At 29.6% G+C, this 18652-nt stretch overlaps 2 protein-coding genes across 2 annotated transcripts in view; one reads left to right on the forward strand and one right to left on the reverse strand.

The window, feature by feature from the left end:
• The window catches only part of LOC126772801 (suppressor of lurcher protein 1), a 216313-nt gene that overhangs the window by 166648 nt on the left and 31013 nt on the right, over positions 1 to 18652 (reverse strand). The window lies entirely within an intron of this gene.
• LOC126772864 (myosin regulatory light chain, smooth muscle) lies at positions 5538 to 18197 on the forward strand. The gene is made up of 6 exons (XM_050493472.1): positions 5538 to 5749; positions 6678 to 6775; positions 8787 to 8922; positions 9899 to 10018; positions 12417 to 12553; positions 17907 to 18197. The coding sequence occupies exons 1-6, from the start codon at positions 5711 to 5713 to the stop codon at positions 18079 to 18081; spliced, it is 705 nt and encodes a 234-aa protein (XP_050349429.1). The 5' UTR covers positions 5538 to 5710; the 3' UTR covers positions 18082 to 18197.

The raw sequence follows: 18652 nt of genomic DNA on the forward strand, positions 1-18652 counted from the left end.
CAATACCTTAGGTTTTCATTTGTTTTACTGCATATTTATTTATTGGTTTCCTTTATTATAAATTATTAAATAACCACCGAGATCGATGCCTAACATCTGGTGGGTGTCCCTTGATAACAATTTTTTTTATTATGTCCCCCAGAATGTTTTCGATCATGGTGTTCATACTCAAAAGACTAGCGAACTGCGCAAGACACAGTGCACAAAATGTGCGCGGAAATAGAAAACATTCTCTATTTACTTACTCTTATAATTCAACGGGACTGCAAAACTCGTGTCAGTTTTCGGTATTAATTCAGGCACTGGACTATCACGGGATTATAAGTATCCACCAACTCTGAGTTAATATTGAGAAATTCTCGACACAAAAATCCAATAACTTTTTATTGGCTCGACTCGAGATTTTCGGCCTCATAAGCTAGCCACTAGATCAACGGGTTAGTTAATTCAAATCAAGTTAATTTGCATACAACACAGTCATATGAACGCTCAGTGAGAACAAACGATCGAACAATGGACAAGATTTGATCCGAATAAGCTGTCTTTCTCCGACATATATTATTATATATTATGTTGAATAAGGACGGCAGATTCTGGCTTTAACTACGATCAGACAAACATCAATAATTTAGGCAAAACAAGCAAAAGTCGTAGTATAATTTTATTCATTAAACCTCTACCTTTTTTATCTCATCACAATCACATAATTTCTATGCGTAACGTTTGCTGTTATTTTCAATATAGATTAAAAATATTATTTGTAATAACAAAAAGGTTTTAGAACATTGGAAAAATAAAACCATTGAACGAAATAAACTTAAAAATACCGTTTAAATTTGTGTTTTTATGGAAACATTACAAAAAATTCTCTGTGAATAGTTACGGGTTAAAATAAATATATATTATATCAGTTAGTTGATAGTTCTGAAAAAAAAACAAAAAAATAAGTGTCTGTCTGTTTAGTTTGCTTACACGGGAAAATTAATCGAAATTTATTCAAAAATTCTATTATAAACTTTTAGATAGAATTTTAAAAAGGTTTTTATCACGAGGCAATTACGCTTTACTTATAAACGTTACTGATTGGTATTTTTTTGAAAAACGGGCGTGGCTACTATGAAAAAATATAATAAAAATAGGCAGTCATATTCATCAAAATACAAAGAATGTTACAAACTTAGTACAAAATATTAATACAGCTTAATTTAAATAAATAATACTTAAAATATATTTACATTATTTGTATATCTGTTAGTATATCCACAAATTGCAATCATTTTTATCCTCATTAATTTTCACAATACTTAAATTGTTTGTACTTTTAACGATTTCATTATATTAAATTAGTATATCGGTATCGCGAAGCTAAGTCTATCTCCTACGGTAAACTAGCACAACGTGCCTAAGGAAGTAGAGATTATGTCTAAATTAGGGAAATGTATGATGTGGTAAAAGCAAATATTCTGAAACCTGTGTCGGTTTAATGTATTGATGTACCGCTAACTATGAATACTCGATAAAAATCTCTAATATGCTTAAATATTAGCGCTTAAAACAATGCTAATATAATATTTGTGACATTAATAATATAACATATAAGTATTCTTACTTTTAAATTTTGCAATACTTCTTAGTTGTGTTTTTAGTTTCTCTATCAAACTTATGTCTGCTAAAATTGTCTTGAGTTCAGTTTCCATTCGGCTGTCGCGATACTTTAATTACTCTTGAAAGTATATTTAAATAAAAAACATCAGTTTTATTGAAGCTAAAATTTGTCGTCACGACCCAGTTGTAACCTACTTTTAACATGACTGAAAATATGAAAAAAAACTACACATGTCATTATTTTTACTTTCATATCCTATGTTAAAGAAGAAATGTATCGTTTTCACGAGTATATGTAAATTTGTGACCTTGATATTCATTATAATAAAATATATTATAAATAGACGAAATAGCACAGCAATTAGGATAAAGTACGTGAATAGAAATCAGAGTCGTACGTTCAAATCCATATGATCACTTGCGGCCTTACTTTTAAACTTTGCTTGGCGAATGTTCAGTTAAATACAGATTTCGCTCTTTCTGTCATTACAGATATGACATTCGAAAGAAGAAGAGATGGCATTGTTTCATTAATCACCCGCTAAATAAAGTTTGTGAGTAAGGCAAGAGTTTTTATTTTATGTTTAGTACAATTTTTATGCTCGACTATAAAGAAATATTAATAAACTTGAAAATGGTGGAAGATATTTTAAACAAATTTCCGCGAATGTTGTAAGTCTAAGTAGTTTCGTCTCATGGTTAGGACTTTAAAACTCATAATAATGAATGTGACATTAAGCAAAACCACCGTTATTATTCATTAATATATATATATAACCCCAGAAGCCAAAGCAAAAAGGCTCTATAACATAAACGAAAACATACATGGCTTTTTACAAAAGCAAGCATTTCACGAAGGGGATTTTTTTTCCTGATGTTTTCATAAACACCCTTTTATTTTTCAAATCACTGAACAAAGGCTTACAGGAGAAATTTGTTTGCTAGTGAATTACGCCAATGCCATGGTCGTTTATATAACATGAAAAATAAATTAAAATCACATATGTAATATATATTTGTCGTGACGAAAACCATTTACATTAAAAGTGAACTGAAATAAAAATTGTGTCAGACATTATCGATTTGTTTCGGATCTAGTTCGATTCAAAGTAAAGATATACAACTAATTTATATGTAATTGTAGGTACACTTTAATATACTTTTGATATCTCATAATAAAAATACAATCAATGCTTTATCTTTGATACAAAATCGGTTGTACACAACAAATAACAAAGTGTTATAAAAAATCAAAATTAGTAGTTTTGTCCAATACTAAAAATAAAACAATAAAGCCAAACTAGAGCAAATGTTAAAAAAACTAAAATAAATTAGAAATATTTAAATTAAATATGTAAATATATAAATCAGGAATATATTACTCACAACATTAAAACTCGTGGATTTAATTTTTGTTGATTTTCAGACATAATTTATAAATCTAATTAAATGTACCGAAATATTTATATTGTAGTAACTCGATTAAATGAAATTTCAATGCAAACTTTAGAATTCGTTAACAATTTAGCAGCATTTAACACACATGATTAAATGCTTAATTACATAAAAAATTTCTTTCCTGTTAACATACGAAAGGATCAGGCTTTATTTCAAAAACACGTACGTTCTTTTGACGAGTCAGTTCTCTTTCAAATGTTCCCTTTTTGTGTCGAATCTCGAAGAGCTAAAGCAAAGAGCTCCATGGACTTTTGGCTTCACAATTACGTAATTACTGTTTTAATATTATTTTACTTTCAAGTGTTATATATGAGATTTTCGAAGGTTACAATTATAAAATAAATAAATAGAAAAATTGTTTTAGCGAAAATTAATACGTAAATTAAAAACTTTTTGAGATGACATATTAAAGTTTTTGAGTGATTGAGTTAATTTTTATTTGTATTTCTATTTAATTTCTCTTTTTAGTTTAAAAACAACTTAAATTACAAAGCACTCGACGGATAGCCAAAAAATACTCATACTAATCATACTTTGATCATAAGACTATCAGTTTATTAATATTCAGATAATTATTAATTTACCTACTCACAGACATTAGTTATTGTGTCGTAAATCAACTAAACATATTATTACTGTGCTTCGGTTTGAAGGTTTGAAGGTAAGTGAGCCAGTGTAACATGTACAATTCACAAGAGCCATAACATTAAAGGTATACACATTTTTGTAGTTGCACTATATGAGTAGTTCCGACAAATAAGTTGTAAATATTTTTTTTAATTAAAAATATATTAATAAACACCATGATGTTCAAAACATCATTTAATTATTATTTTTTTCGATTCGACTTAAGTACGAATAAGAATACGTGAGACATAATATCTTAAATTAATTAACTATGAAATCAAAAATCATGTTTTGTGACAAACAGCGTAAAAGGGTTTAACGAAACAAATTTCCTCATACACTTATTTTTTTAACAAAACAATTAACAAGATGTTTAATTGGTCAACGAGATCGTTTAAACAAATTGGATAATTCCCTCATATCATATATCCAGTTGTTATTTTCAATTGTTATTACCCATGATTCGTGTATTTAATTTTAAGGTAATTGGATATAAAACCTTAACCAGCTTGCAACGTATTTTACTCTTCCTATTTTATATTCCGATTCATATATTTTTATTTGTCAACATTTTAATTGGCGCGCGGCCATTTTAAAATTCAATCAATTCATATTTTCATATATAATAAATTATGAGTGAATTTTTACTGCATTTTTTTATATTATAGCAAGCTTCCTTGAGTCACTTTCATCCAAATTTGTATTGAGTTCTTCCAGTTGGAGGGATAAGTCAAAATAGCAAGTCTTAAATGTCACATTTTCATATCGTGTGACAGAAAAGCGGGTAAAGACCCGATGATAACTGTAGCGGGAAGCTATCACAGCTGTCCTTGTCGGGGCTGCATGAAACATAGCACGCGAGAGCTCTGCTTAAGCATCTATGGCCGCATTTTAATCCCCGGTGCTTCGGAGCTGTGGTTTCGGAGGGCCTAAATGAAGATCAGAGCTATCTCAGATCTTAAAGTTAGGTGAACTAGTGTAATTACATGCATTTTTTTTAAAGTGTAAGCCTACTTAGAAAATTTAAATATGTTATAATAATGCCCTGGAACATAAAAATAGTATACGTTTTTAAAGGTTTAACTAAATTTAAATGTTAGTTGAAACTAGAGAGTTGCATATTAAATGATAACGTAATCTCTTAATATTATTTAACGCCTTGAAATTGTTCCCTGAAAATTATAATATAATATATTCAAGAATTAAATATAAAAAATAATTTAAGTTTAAAAAGAAAAGAAACGTTTGATTTTCATTTTGAAAAGACGTTTAAACAAAAAATATATTATTACAAATAAACTTTTAGCTCGGATGAGTAAAACCCTGTAAAGGAAATTCAATTCATGTCTTCTACTGCGCTTAGTGTCTTGTAACAAGAGAGGATTTATGAGCTACATAATACAGCATTTGAAGCTCGTCCATACTGGAACAAAATATATTTTTTAATTTATAGAATAGCTAACTTCGCTGGACATAATTAATAACTTTATAATTTCATTTAAAACTTAAAAGTAATTACTTAAAAATAAAAACACTTACTTCAAAAAGTATACCTACCACCTTTAAATTCGCTCTAAGGGCATTAATAATTTTCAAACGTCATCAACATCATGAACGATAGTAGAATTTGTGATAAATGAGTGCTAACTACCCAGGTGGGCTTGCATAAAGACCTACCGCCAAGTAAAATAGCACTGATTGTATAGTGGTATCATGGAAGATTTCCATACATATATTCCTTAGGTATACGAAGGATGTTATTAATATAATTATTAAATTAATGACAAACGTAATCACGCTAGATCTAGAAACCGACGACCTAAAAATTGAAGAGCAACTTCCGTCCAATGATTAATTAGTCGACGCAAACACTTATCTGATCCAGTTGCATCCGAGCGTAATAAATGATAATCTTCGTTGAAATTGCAGCGTAAATATAATATTTAGATTTAGTTAGTTTTCCAGCAGTACGCAGGTCAGACGCAGACAGTCGCAGTCGTTACGTTACCTACGAGGCAGTATGGCTGACGATAATTCAGTAAAAGCTTCGAAGCCTAAGGTAAATAACTATACCGTTGTTAAGTTATAATTACATCTTCTTAAGGTTTTATATTTATAATAAGGATATTTTTTTAAAAAATAATATTATGACCGTTTTTAAGGAAACTACTGATATGCCTATTTATCCCTCCACTTAAGCGTAAAGTTTGGGTCAAGATCGAATCTGCGACTTTTATACTAAACGGTCCATAAACTATTATGCCATGACACTTAAGGACATTATATATAAGCACTCACTTAAATGATACCAAGTTATTTTATATATTGATGAAAGTCGTCTTATAATGCAAGTGATTAATGCGTATCAAACATAGCGTTGACATTAGGTTATGTCATGTCATAACTTGTAATCAAAGTAAAGGGCTTTCCTTTAATAATCTATAAACTAATAATATAATTGCGAACGTAAGTTTGTTACGCTTTCACGCCGTAAGTACTCAATCGATCATCATTAAATTTTGTATACATGTTGTCAGGGGTATAGAAAATGACATAGGTGTGAGTAATCAACCTAACACAACAAGCGGACGAACGTGTGGGCGGAAACCAGTATTCTATACTTTAAATTATTAATTTTTAAATATAATAATTTCAAATCTTTTGTTTCAAAGCGAATAGAAGTAAGTTTTATTACTTTTATTCGACTCTTAATTGACAAACTAATAAAATAAATATATGAAATTTTAACAAGGTAGGCCTTAATACATAAAATTGTGGAACAAATTAAGAACGTAAGACAATTATTAATATTATTTTGCTCCTTAAGGACTTTTGAGTTCAATTCTAAAATAGCTTTCAGATTGCCTTCAAAACTTAAAAGAAGTTAAAGTGGCGTTTGTATTCGGTATTTGTCTTTTTTATTATTTCTTTTACTTTTTATTTGAGAATAAATTAAGGTGAGTCTTATGAAAAAAATCTTGTTACAGAAAAGTAAAGGTGAACGAAGTCGGAAGGAATCTGAAATAGCGCAGGATGAAATTAAAAAATTCAAGGAGGACCTACTTCAGTCTGCTACAACAGGAGAGTAAGTTTATTTAAGTGACCTTAAGTATGCGATTTCATATTGCAATATATTTTTTACCTTAGGTTAAGGTATACATTATTGTATATAACATAATGATAGCCGAGATAGGTTAGTGGGCGAGAATCTAAGCAAAGATTAGGGCTCAATCTCACGGAAATACAACATAATTTTGCATGTACTCAATTTGTATTTTTTATCTCGTTCTCAGTTATATGTCGGACGAAAATTTGCCATATTTGACACCAGTAGTGCGGTGGAATAAACAACAAGTCTTCTCCTCAATAGGAAACCCTGATAAGAATAAAGCACAATACAAAGGGATAACATATACAGTCCGATTGAGGAAAAATATAGTTGGTTATTTTTTAAAAAATACAATAGGATGTTAGTACAAATACGGGGCTTGGAAGGAACACGGACGGCACATATTTATCGAATATTAATTGTTAATAGTTTATTGATTATAGTTACTAATATGTTTTAACATTATATATAAATATTTAAAATTAGTTCTTTAATTTTTTTTTTATTGTTTAATAATTGACACACAAATATAAGAATCAACCACAAAAAATACATATTTGTATTAGAAAGGGACTTTACGTTTCTATATTATTTTTGAAAATATTTTGAACAAATTCTAAAGTTTATGCTAAAGTATTTTTAAGAGCTCTATCTCATATTATGTTGCCTTATTTAAAAGAGGGAATAAATGTTTCCAGCTTTTTTATGGATAATCCTTCAAAGCTCTTTGATAGCTAATGCTTTTAAACTGCTATCATAATACAATTTTTTCATTATAATTTGCGTTCTAAAACTATACGTATGTACGGAACGTTAAATTATTATAAACATTTTAAAAAAGAAACGGATTAATTATTTGTAGAAATACAAATATTTAATTTGAAGTACAATTACAATAGCCAGACTTTCATATCAAAGTAACAAAAGTAGACTAAAATTTTATTTTTCGATAATTAATTCTGACTCAGCCTAAAATACAGTTATACTTACAACTTAATATAAATTAATTAAATGAAATGTTGGTCTATTCATATCTATCATGCTTTTAAACTGCTATCATAATACAATTTTTTCATTATAATTTTCGTTCTAAAACTATACGTATGTACGGAACGTTAAATTATTATAAACATTTTAAAAAAGAAACGGATTAATTATTTGTAGAAATAAAAATATTTAATTTGAAGTACAATTACAATAGCCAGACTTTCATATCAAAGTAACAAAAGTAGACTAAAATTTTATTTTTCGATAATTAATTCTGACTCAGCCTAAAATACAGTTATACTTACAACTTAATATAAATTAATTAAATGAAATGTTGGTCTATTCATATCTATCTAAAATATGTTTCATAATCGTAAACTAATTATAATTAAAAGCTTTTAATTACATTGTAATATTTGTTTGTTAGTTTGTTTTGGTCAAATCTTGCAAGCTGTCTTGAAATCGATGACGATGCATTTTTACTATACGCTTGATCTGTTTCTACATTCAGGATTGTTGTCAGGTGTATCTTCTCAACGGTCAACAGCATAGATACGCAATTTTGTATTTAAAAGCTTGTTATTAAAGAAACTTTTTTTACAATTTTATTTTTGTACACACATCATATTTGACTTTGATTAGTCACTAAAATATGATGACAATATTTTTAACCGTGATTTAAGTAGCGGTACAAACGCAAAATTATATTACCTCAAAATCTTCATGAAACAAATCCACGTTTTTAATATCCATAGGAACAACCTTAGTATCTTATGTTTATGGTTAATGTAGTTATAATTGACTTTCAATAAAACCTATTTCATTTGTTTTTTTCTTAATATATAAATAATAATATATTCAAATTAGAAATTATAGTTCATCAGTTATCACAAAAATATCGCTAAAATTAAAAATAAAAACTATCAAATAAACGGAAGCGACAGTTTTCAATCATGATACATTAAATGATAGGAAAAATAATAATTTTCACTATTTTCAGTACGATATTTTCTGAAAAGAACATCGAACACGAACAAACCAGACGATATTCGGCGTGTAAAGCGCGCCAGTCTATATGTGTTCCCGACAACGTCATGGCTGAACTTGATGAAAATAAAATTTTTGAATTGAAAGAGGTTGAAATTATTTTATATTTTTTTATAATCAAAAAGGGACAAATCCAATACATTATGAAATATAACTCATTTATTTTCCACTAATTTTAATGTTGTAAAATATTAGACTAAACTTTGATGACAAGATATTGGGTGGGTAGCGATTATATGCCGTAGGAAAATTATGTGAGCTTATCTTTTGAAAAATATTTTAGAAAACAGAAAAGAACAAATTTCAATCTAAGTATTATAGTAAGTAAGTCATATTATACACGATATATGCATGGTCCCTTCTACCTGTAAATGGTTCACTCAATTTTCAAACTATCAACTTCATAAATCACTATCACTCTTAAAATGAAAATACAATTTAATTTTTTTTTTAAATTTCACTTTCATTCAAAGTTTTCGTCAGTATTATTAGTAGATTAACGTAAATGATTTTTCAAAAACATCACAGTAATATATTTTACAGTAATTTATAATAAAAATAAAATATAGCCGAGATGGCCCAGTGGTAAGAACATGTGAATCTTAACCGATAATCGTGGGTTCAAACCCGGGCAAGCACCACTGAATTTTCATGTACTTAATTTGTGATTATAATTCATCTCGTGCTTTACGGTGAAGGAAAACATCGTGAGGAAACCTGCATGTGTCTTAATTTCACTGAAATTCTGCCACATGTGTATTACACCAACCCGCATTGGAGCAGCGTGGTGGAATAAGCTCCAAACCTTCTCCTCAAAAAGAGGAGAGGAGGCCTTTAGCCCAGCAGTGGGACATTCACAGGCTGTTACGGTTACGGTTATAATAAAAATCACTTATGATTTGTTGATAGAATAAATGAGGATAATGTTATGTATTTTGTGTTATGCATATGCAGTTTCACAATAAAACATTGATCCGGCTATTTGTGTACACAGAATTATGAAAAGGCAAACATATAGATTATTGTACTGGCTAGCTACTTATAATATTTTTTTTTACAAAACAGGCATTTCTCCTGTTCGACCTGAACGGTGACGGATATATTGACCACAATGACTTGTGCGGAACCCTTATTAGTCTTGGAGAGCAAGTTGATGAACATGCTGTTAGAAATATGCTCGCTGAGGTACGTTAATCAGATAATAATAAAATGCATATCTAATAACAGTGATAGGAATTAAAATATACTTGACAAATAACTAAAAGTTATCTATTGGCATATTCTGTTAGTTTCATATGATTTGATTAATAAAGACGGATAGAGAAGAATCAATATTTAGCTATTCGACATTAATATATATATTCTTCTCTCTCTATCTTTAGTAATTTGACATACGAATAAAAAGACAAAACATAGTGCATGTAGCAATCGCTATGCAAGGAGTTAAATATAAATAAAGGTTAAAACAGTTTGTTTTCAGAAGTCTTGAATGAAATGAAGCTTATTCTAACAACTTGCTTGGGTTATAATATAGTGATAAATTATTATTTTTAATTATTTTGTTCATCTCGTATTTTACACAATAATACCCTCAGTAAAAGTTCCTAGGCCATTCAAGTTCAATTCGTTTGACTTATAATATCCTGTAGCTTGAAATAACTTAATACAGTTTTATAAAGTAACTCTCTCCATTATATTGTTTGAAACTCATAATGTCGTTTTATAAACCGTTATTTCCCTAATCATTTAATAAACATTAACAGCCCTACTTCAATGTTATGCCTTAAATGTTGCTTAGCAGCTGTTTCGTTAAACACTGATTTCGCTTTTTCTACTCTGGTAACCCTTTATGCTCGAAATTGAGAGATAAAATGGTCTATTGACCAAATTTTTTTTCGTTTCCAGTAAATACGTATTTTATACATATAATCTAAGTTTCCTTTAGTATTACTACGAAGAATTCGTTTCATAGCCGTTCTATAAGCGAAGATAAACAAACCATTGTTTACATGAATCCAGTAATGTCATAAAATTTTATGTTCATACGAAAAACTTTTTTTATTTCCTATAGATCAGAACTACATTACTACTAATACTACTTCTTAAATTCAACTTCACGAGCAAGTTTTAAGTACTCGTTACTTTAATTGAAATGTCCAAAAAACAACAGATGCATATGTACATATTTTTATTTTAAACATAGGATTAAAAATAGTGCATGTTTCTAATAATAAATACAGATAATGGTGAGCACAAAAGTGAACAGTGGGTTCGTAAGGAGTAAAAGATATACATAAGGCCAGCGAAGGAAAGAGCGTGATTTTTTTTTTAGAGTAGTGCTTGTGAACAACAAATTTTTGCTTACATTATTTTGTTTATTTGAATTTACCTAAAGATAATCGCTTCTATTGTATACAGTTATCATCTAAGAACTTGCCAGTTGTATGGACACTTAGTAAAACAACTTAACAGTGTTTTCAACGTTAAAGCTTTAGTTTTAACTAGTTTTAATTTTTCAAAGTTTATATTTTGTATAATGATATAAACCATTCATTAATTTCAAACTGTGATGTAGAATTCAAACAAAATATATGAAACATTTTAATGAAATATATTAGTTTCGGAAATGTAGCTACACTTATATGCCGATTTAAGAACGCAGGCACTACTCGCAAGTAGCCAACAATATTACGTTATAATATTAAAGCTTTATTGGAAACTAAGAAATTGCTTTTACTGCTTCTATTTCTTTGTAATTAATGTTTTATTAACATTATAAATATAGCAAATAATTTTGTAGTTAGTATTAACAAAGTATAATATTTGTTGTGTGTGTTATTAGGCATATTTATATAATAAAAATGTTGATGCCCAAAGGTTTGTGTGGTTAGTAATGTGTTTGTGATTTCGTGTTTACATGAATTTGTATTTCTCTCATGAGGGATGTCCTCCTAACCGATTTTTTTTTTTTTTATAGAATAGGAAGGCGGACGAGCATATGGGCCACCTGATGGTAAGTGGTCACCAACGCTCTTAGACATTGGCATTCTAAGAAATGTCACCCATCGCTTACATATCCAATGCGCCACCAACCTTGGGAACTAAGATTTTATGTCCCTTGTGCCTGTAATTACACTGGCTCACTCACCCTTCAAACCGGAACACAACAATATCAAGTATTGCTGTTTTGCGGTAGAATATCTGATGAGTGGGTGGTACCTACCCAGACGAGCTTGCACAAAGCCCTACCACCAGTTAAATTTCGGCTATGACGGCCATTCAAACAAATAATGTCTCGTGCAGTTGGTTAGGCTCTCTTGAGAAGGGCACGAGTAAGTGCTCAAGGCCAAGTGCACTCTTTCATAATCCGATGGAATGGCAATTCAAAGCGACCGAAGAGTTCAGGCGCGGGCTGTCTAATGGCTTTACGTGGATATGATAAGAACAAATAATGATTTATTTCGAATATGGAAACAATAAATAATACTATATTTGACAAGTTTATAGTATAGGCAACATTTGTACCCAAGCGACTTGTTCATTTTAGTAAACTTATATGAATAATAATATGAAAATATTTTAGGCATCAAGCCCTATGGATTTCAATTCTTTTGTCAACCTCCTCGGGTATAAGACGTTGGAACTTGATTCTGAGGAAACACTCATCGCAGCACTTTCTCGGTGGGACATTGAGAACACTGGCTACATTTCTGAAGAAAGGTATTAACATTTTTAATAATTACTAACAACTTTTTGTCATTTTTATTTATTTAAGTAGATCGGATGAGTAATGGAGAAATCTAAGGTAAAAACAAATCTCATATGCACAAAAAGTACCTACATGCATCGTTTATGCATTGCTAACATAACAAGTATTGTAGTTGCTTTGTGCTTGTGGAAAATCTACCACCGATTAAAATACAGCATAGAAGAACCAGCGAAAGAAATTCGGAGTAATAATCATATTTTTTCAGCGTACCTTGATCTACGTGCTTGATCAGCTGTTATTTGTTGAGAACAGCTTTTTATATGTATATTTGAATAGGCTTAAAGGTAACGTTTTATTACTAATCAGTATTATATTCGTACTAAGGTCGTTACTTTTAAACAACTTTTTTTCATGATATGTTAATAAATTGACGGTGAAGGAAAATAACGTGAGGAAACCTGCATGTGTAATTTCATTGAAATTATGCTACATGTGTATTCTACCAATCCGCATTGGAGCAGCGTGGTGGAATAAGCTCCAAACCTTCTTTAAAAGAGAGAGGAAACCCAAGAGTGGGACATTAACAGGCTGTTACTGATTATAATTTTGAGATTGATATGTTTTCTGGGAATCCTTGTAAAATAAACGTCATAATATCCTCAACTTATATTATATATTTATATTATTATATTATATACTTATATTATATATTTATATTATATATAATTGAGAGAAAAGAGAGGGAGAAGCCAATTTATAATTATGGGAGCTCCATTTTAGATATTATCCTAGGTAGAAGTACCAAGAACTGATTAACTCACCATTTTATAAATAGGTGGACTAGGTTGTACTTACATAGAAAGGGCCTCATAGCACCCTTTCTAGCAGATGCTCTGGGGCGATTGACTAAAATCACGATCATAATACAATAGTTTGGGTATTGGGTATAAATTAACACTTTACAAATGTATTTTTCTAGGTAATTTATAAAAAGGTTGTAAGCAAAAAAACTTTCGTCGAGTTCCTAATCCTTAGGGAGAGAAAAATACTTGATATATTTGTAAAGGTAGCTGTGATAAAAGTTTTTGTAGGCACCATATTTGTCATTTTTATTTGGCACAGTGTAACATTCTATAAGGAATGATTGTTGCGGCTTACACCTTTGGGAATATAATAAAGCATAGCGATAGTTACGATGACAATAAACAAAGAGATAATGATTTCTTCTGTGAAATAAAACAAAACGAGAAAATGAAGGTTATTTTTATTTTATAGTTTTCAGTAAAAAATTAATAAATCATTATTATATCATAAGTCATCCGAAATTTTATATCGGTAAATGGCTTAAACAGCGATTAGTCAAACAGCTTTGAATAAACGAATATATTTCATGTTTGTAGGGCTTTGTGTAACCCATCATACTGGTGGTAGAGTTTTGTGCAAGCTCGTCTGGGTAGGTACCACCCACTCATCAGATATTCTACCGCAAAACAGCAGTACTTGGTATTGTTGTATTCCGGCTTGAAGGGTGAGTGAGCCAAGGTAATTACAGGCACAAGGGACATAACATCTTAGTTCCCAAGGTTGTTGGCGCATTGGTGATGTAAGCGATGGTTAACATTTCTTACAATGCCAATGTCTAAGGGCGTTTGGTGACCACTTAGCATCAGGTGGCCCATATGCACGTCCGTCCGCCTTCCTATTCTATAAAAAAAAAAAAAAAACAAAAAAAAAAAACTGGTTCACCACTCGTCACACCATCTACCACCAAATAGCAATACTTATAATTGTTGTGTTTGTGTTGCCTGTAGTTACAGGCAAAAGAGACATACATCCCAAGGCTCGCAGCGTAATGTCAATATAAAATATGGTTAATTAGTACTAATTTTAAATAAATAAAAAGAATTATATATACTTTCACATTTATGAAAAAAGTGTTATCTCGAAGATAACTAGAAGTGTGAGTGAAAGTTGGCTGACATCAATTATTATAATAATTAATATAACAACATCACGTACGTTATAACCAAGAACTTATTCCCAACTATGCGGATGAACTAACTTATCTAATCTCTGTGGCTTCAAAACTTTGTCCAGAGTAAGATATATAAGTCTAATAACTAAGTCATTTCATTTATTTTCCTAACTTCAGAATTTGTGGGTATCTTTTACAGTAACCTTTGTATATTATATATAAAAAAGCATGCTGCTTAAATACATTCAGGATTATTTTTAATGGTATTTATATGATTGTAAAAATTGATGATGATGATGAAAAAATAAATTTGCAAATTTTGATATTTTGAAATCAAACAATTCTGACATACTTTTGTAATTACTTTGATGAGGTGTTTTCAAATTATTAATCTGTAAAATACCCAGGCCATCATAAGCTATTCATAAAATATAGTGATACAGACGGCCAGTCATGCTTAGTCAGAGCTACCTTTAATGAATCAGTTTAATTAAGTATTGAACGTTCCCGCCGCACAGTGAATAACAAAAAGCGTTTATTAATCAATTCGAAGCTTGAATGGAAATTATTTTGAAAGAGGAAGTAATATTGGGAAAATATTTACATAATAGCATGCAGCTACAAAAACCGCAACAAGAATACAAGATTCTTGAGCCAAATATTTCTTTGTAGAATATGAATAATGATTATAGATTTATCAATAGCTTTATTTTTTTTATTTTAGCAATTACCAAATCACTTGAAACAAAAAGTTTTTTATGATATCGTTATATAATGTTATATCTTATAAGATGAACTATTTGTCACCCACGTTACACGAGCTTGCTCTGTCTCCGGAGGCCGTACCAAAATGTTAAATTTCTCTAGTATTGGGCTATCAAAAGCAAATCTATTTTTCAAAAATGACTGATAGTTTGTGAAATGAGTGCATTCAAACAAAAAAAAAAAACAAACCAACTCTTCAGTTTCATTATGTGAGTAAAGGTTAAATATTTTGTGGTCTGTATTTTTTAAAAATTCTCGATAAACTTTAACTGTTATATTTTTAATTAAATCAACGCTAATGTTAAATAATTTTTACGAGCACAGTAAATTAAATAAATTTTAACTTCTAAATCTTTTGTTCACAACCTTTTTTAAGTACAAACTTAATTCTTAGTAATTATTCTTTCCCGCTTGAAGTTGTGATAAAATAAACTCTACCTCTAAGGCAATCTGGAGGCGTTTTAGAAAAAACGAAAGTCCAATATAAGCTTTTGGTACAATATTTTTTATGTGAATAGGACGTGGTCCGACAAACTGATTTTATTTGAAGAGATTTTCAATACGCCTCAGGGAGTTTCATTTTATTTGTGATATTTTTCCTTGTTTCAGATAAACCTGTTACTTCTTAGTATAAGTGTTTTTTATTATTAAATCAATGCTATAATTGACATATATATATATATATATATATATATATATATATATATATATATATATATATATATATATATATATATATATATTAATATATTAAGTTCATTAAGAGCAAATTATCCTTGAAATAACTATATTGCTAGTATAAATGCGTAATGGAAATTTATAAATGACATATGATTTTGATAGTTTTCAACTCGTTCCGTACTGAAAATTGTAATTATGGTACGTTAACATCTCACTATACACAAAGTGAGGCCAGAATATTTAAATAGAAGGAATATACCAGAGTGACTTAACTTTCTGACACAACGAAATACGTCATTTATATATGTCATTTATATCTATCGTATAAGCAATTTTACACGTCCATGTTGGTCTAGAGGTCGATAAGATCATTGAAGCAAAACAAAGGCCCCTTTTTGATCAAAACAACGTTCCCGATAGCGAAGTTCCCCGTTCTGGGTTGCCCACTACTCATTTAACGTATTCCGTAACTTTTTCCCCAGAATGTCATAAGCTAATGCACGATCTCACAGGAGAAACATTAAGGACGAACGTAAAGAACTCTCACGGGCTTTTCATCACGTCTGTGTACAATAGCAATACACATTAAAACGTAACAGTGAGCTAATTATTCTAAAATACCATAAATGTAAGAATTTAATTTTATATGATCATTTTAATTTGTTACCGAGACAATCATAATATATATGAAAAGTCAAAAGTATTACAAATTAAACAGAAGATCGAACAAAAAGACAAAAAAAAGATACTACAATGATAAAAATAAAAAGACAATGCACAACAAAAATTCTTAAAGAGTTAATTGCATTATTGAGCACAAGCCTAGTATTATATAATATTATGTATTTTATAAGAAACTAATATCACAGCTTTATTCTTTAACCAACGACTGGTTCTTTTAGTTTTTATTTTATTAAATTGGAATCTCAGGATTTGATTCAATAGTTATTTCAAATCATATTATTATTATTTTATTATTGACAACACTTCCTGACACGGCTTAGCAATAGACTGAAATAAGTATTCATGGTGGAACTTAAAACGGAATTTTATTCGCCCATCATTTCAGACCTTCACCTCCATAAACAATGACGATTGCAAATTATTGTCTTGGTGATCATTTACATAATACAATCTGAATGAAAATTATAATGTAAATTTATTTAAAACTTCTACTTGGTTTTCTAAACATTTAATCACCTTAAAAAGATTAACAAAATCAACTCATCTTTAGAAAAGAAATAAGTTATAAAAGTGCCTCAACACTTTACTTTTTGCTTTATATATTTAAATTAATTTAAATATATAAAGTATTGTTAATTTTAACTTAGTTTTCCTGGAAGAAACGGCACTGTAGCTTAATCGCGTGTAACACAAGATATATTCCAACTTCATCACTATTGATATATCAACGTGCTAAATAAGTGTTTTTTATCTTCTACAATGACGATTAACATAGTAAGAAACATATAAATGAGACAAATAAGTTTGCCAATCCGCAGTGAAGTAAAAGAACTTATTAATTTAATTCTTAAAAGTCTTTTGTTCAGCTGTATTTATAAGGTCTTGTAATAACTATGATTATTATATACATTTTTTTAATTGTTATTACTTTATATGTGACTATTTTTTACTCCATTACATATAAATTAACCTATTTCTTGCACTGGTTCATGAACTATTATGTATGCAACCACGTCGTGATGTGTTTCTTCATCACCAAACATGAGCAACAAATTAACCTGATTAAAATTCAGTGACGCTAGCAAGGGCTTGCACACGCCATCTTCGGATAAAATTCACGTTTTCTAGCTATTGAGCTGTTTCAGCTACTAATAAATACATAACTAAAGTAAACCTAATTTAGGTGTGACTTAAGGATAGCTCATTCACAATCACAATAAAGACTGGTTTAATATACTCGTACTGTATTTGTGTTTCAGAATTCGTCACGACTTAATGACATGGGGCGATCGTTTCACTGAAAAGGAAGCTGACTATGCTTTGGACGGGGCACCGTCTATACAGAAGGACGGATACACTTTCATAGATTACAAGCAATTCTGCACCAAGCTCAGTGGACTCAGGAAGCCTAACAAACAAGCTTTACAAGTTTGAGAGAGTATTCGGGATATGGGCTTGGAAATACGAATTACTTAAATGTTGTTTGCTTTTCATGTTTATTCTAAACATTTTGGAGAAAATTGTTATTAAATTAACGTTTTGTATTTTAATTCTACTGTTTTGTTTATTTACATAGTGCTTCATATTTAGAAAGATTATATAAGATTCGCTTTGAAATATATCTGATGCCAGGAGGTGTCATTATGCATATCCCGGCGTTAGCTCCGGTTATGTACTTGGTACATAATTTACCAATTCCCTTGAGATAAACTCACTAGGTTGGTTTTGATATGTACTATAAAAATAGACTTTATTTATGTTTTTTTTTTGTTGAATTATTGCACGAATTGCTAATAGCTTTACAAAGTATTTAAGAAATATTACGCTTATCTTTGCTTAAAAACAAAAAAAAAGATGTATCATATATTATAGATCTAGGGGAAAATATCCCCTTTTTATACTTTTTATGTTTTGATTCAAACCGAGAAACAAAAAAAGATCATAGCGCTTATAAATAATGCTGATAACTAATAGGCTTTGAACATTAATGTGAATTCTGTTATAT

This window comes from Nymphalis io, chromosome 13, assembly GCF_905147045.1.
Source record: "Nymphalis io chromosome 13, ilAglIoxx1.1, whole genome shotgun sequence".
Lineage (NCBI taxonomy): Eukaryota > Metazoa > Arthropoda > Insecta > Lepidoptera > Nymphalidae > Nymphalis > Nymphalis io.

What these genes read in the sequence shown, in the direction of transcription:
- LOC126772864 (XM_050493472.1), top strand. Translation starts at nt 5,711, where the DNA reads ATGGCTGACGATAATTCAGTAAAAGCTTCGAAGCCTAAG. An exon ending in TTAGAAATATGCTCGCTGAG is followed by an intron (nt 10,019 to 12,416) that starts GTACGTTAATCA and finishes AAAATATTTTAG; the next exon opens with GCATCAAGCCCTATGGATTT. An exon ending in GGCTACATTTCTGAAGAAAG is followed by an intron (nt 12,554 to 17,906) that starts GTATTAACATTT and finishes TTTGTGTTTCAG; the next exon opens with AATTCGTCACGACTTAATGA.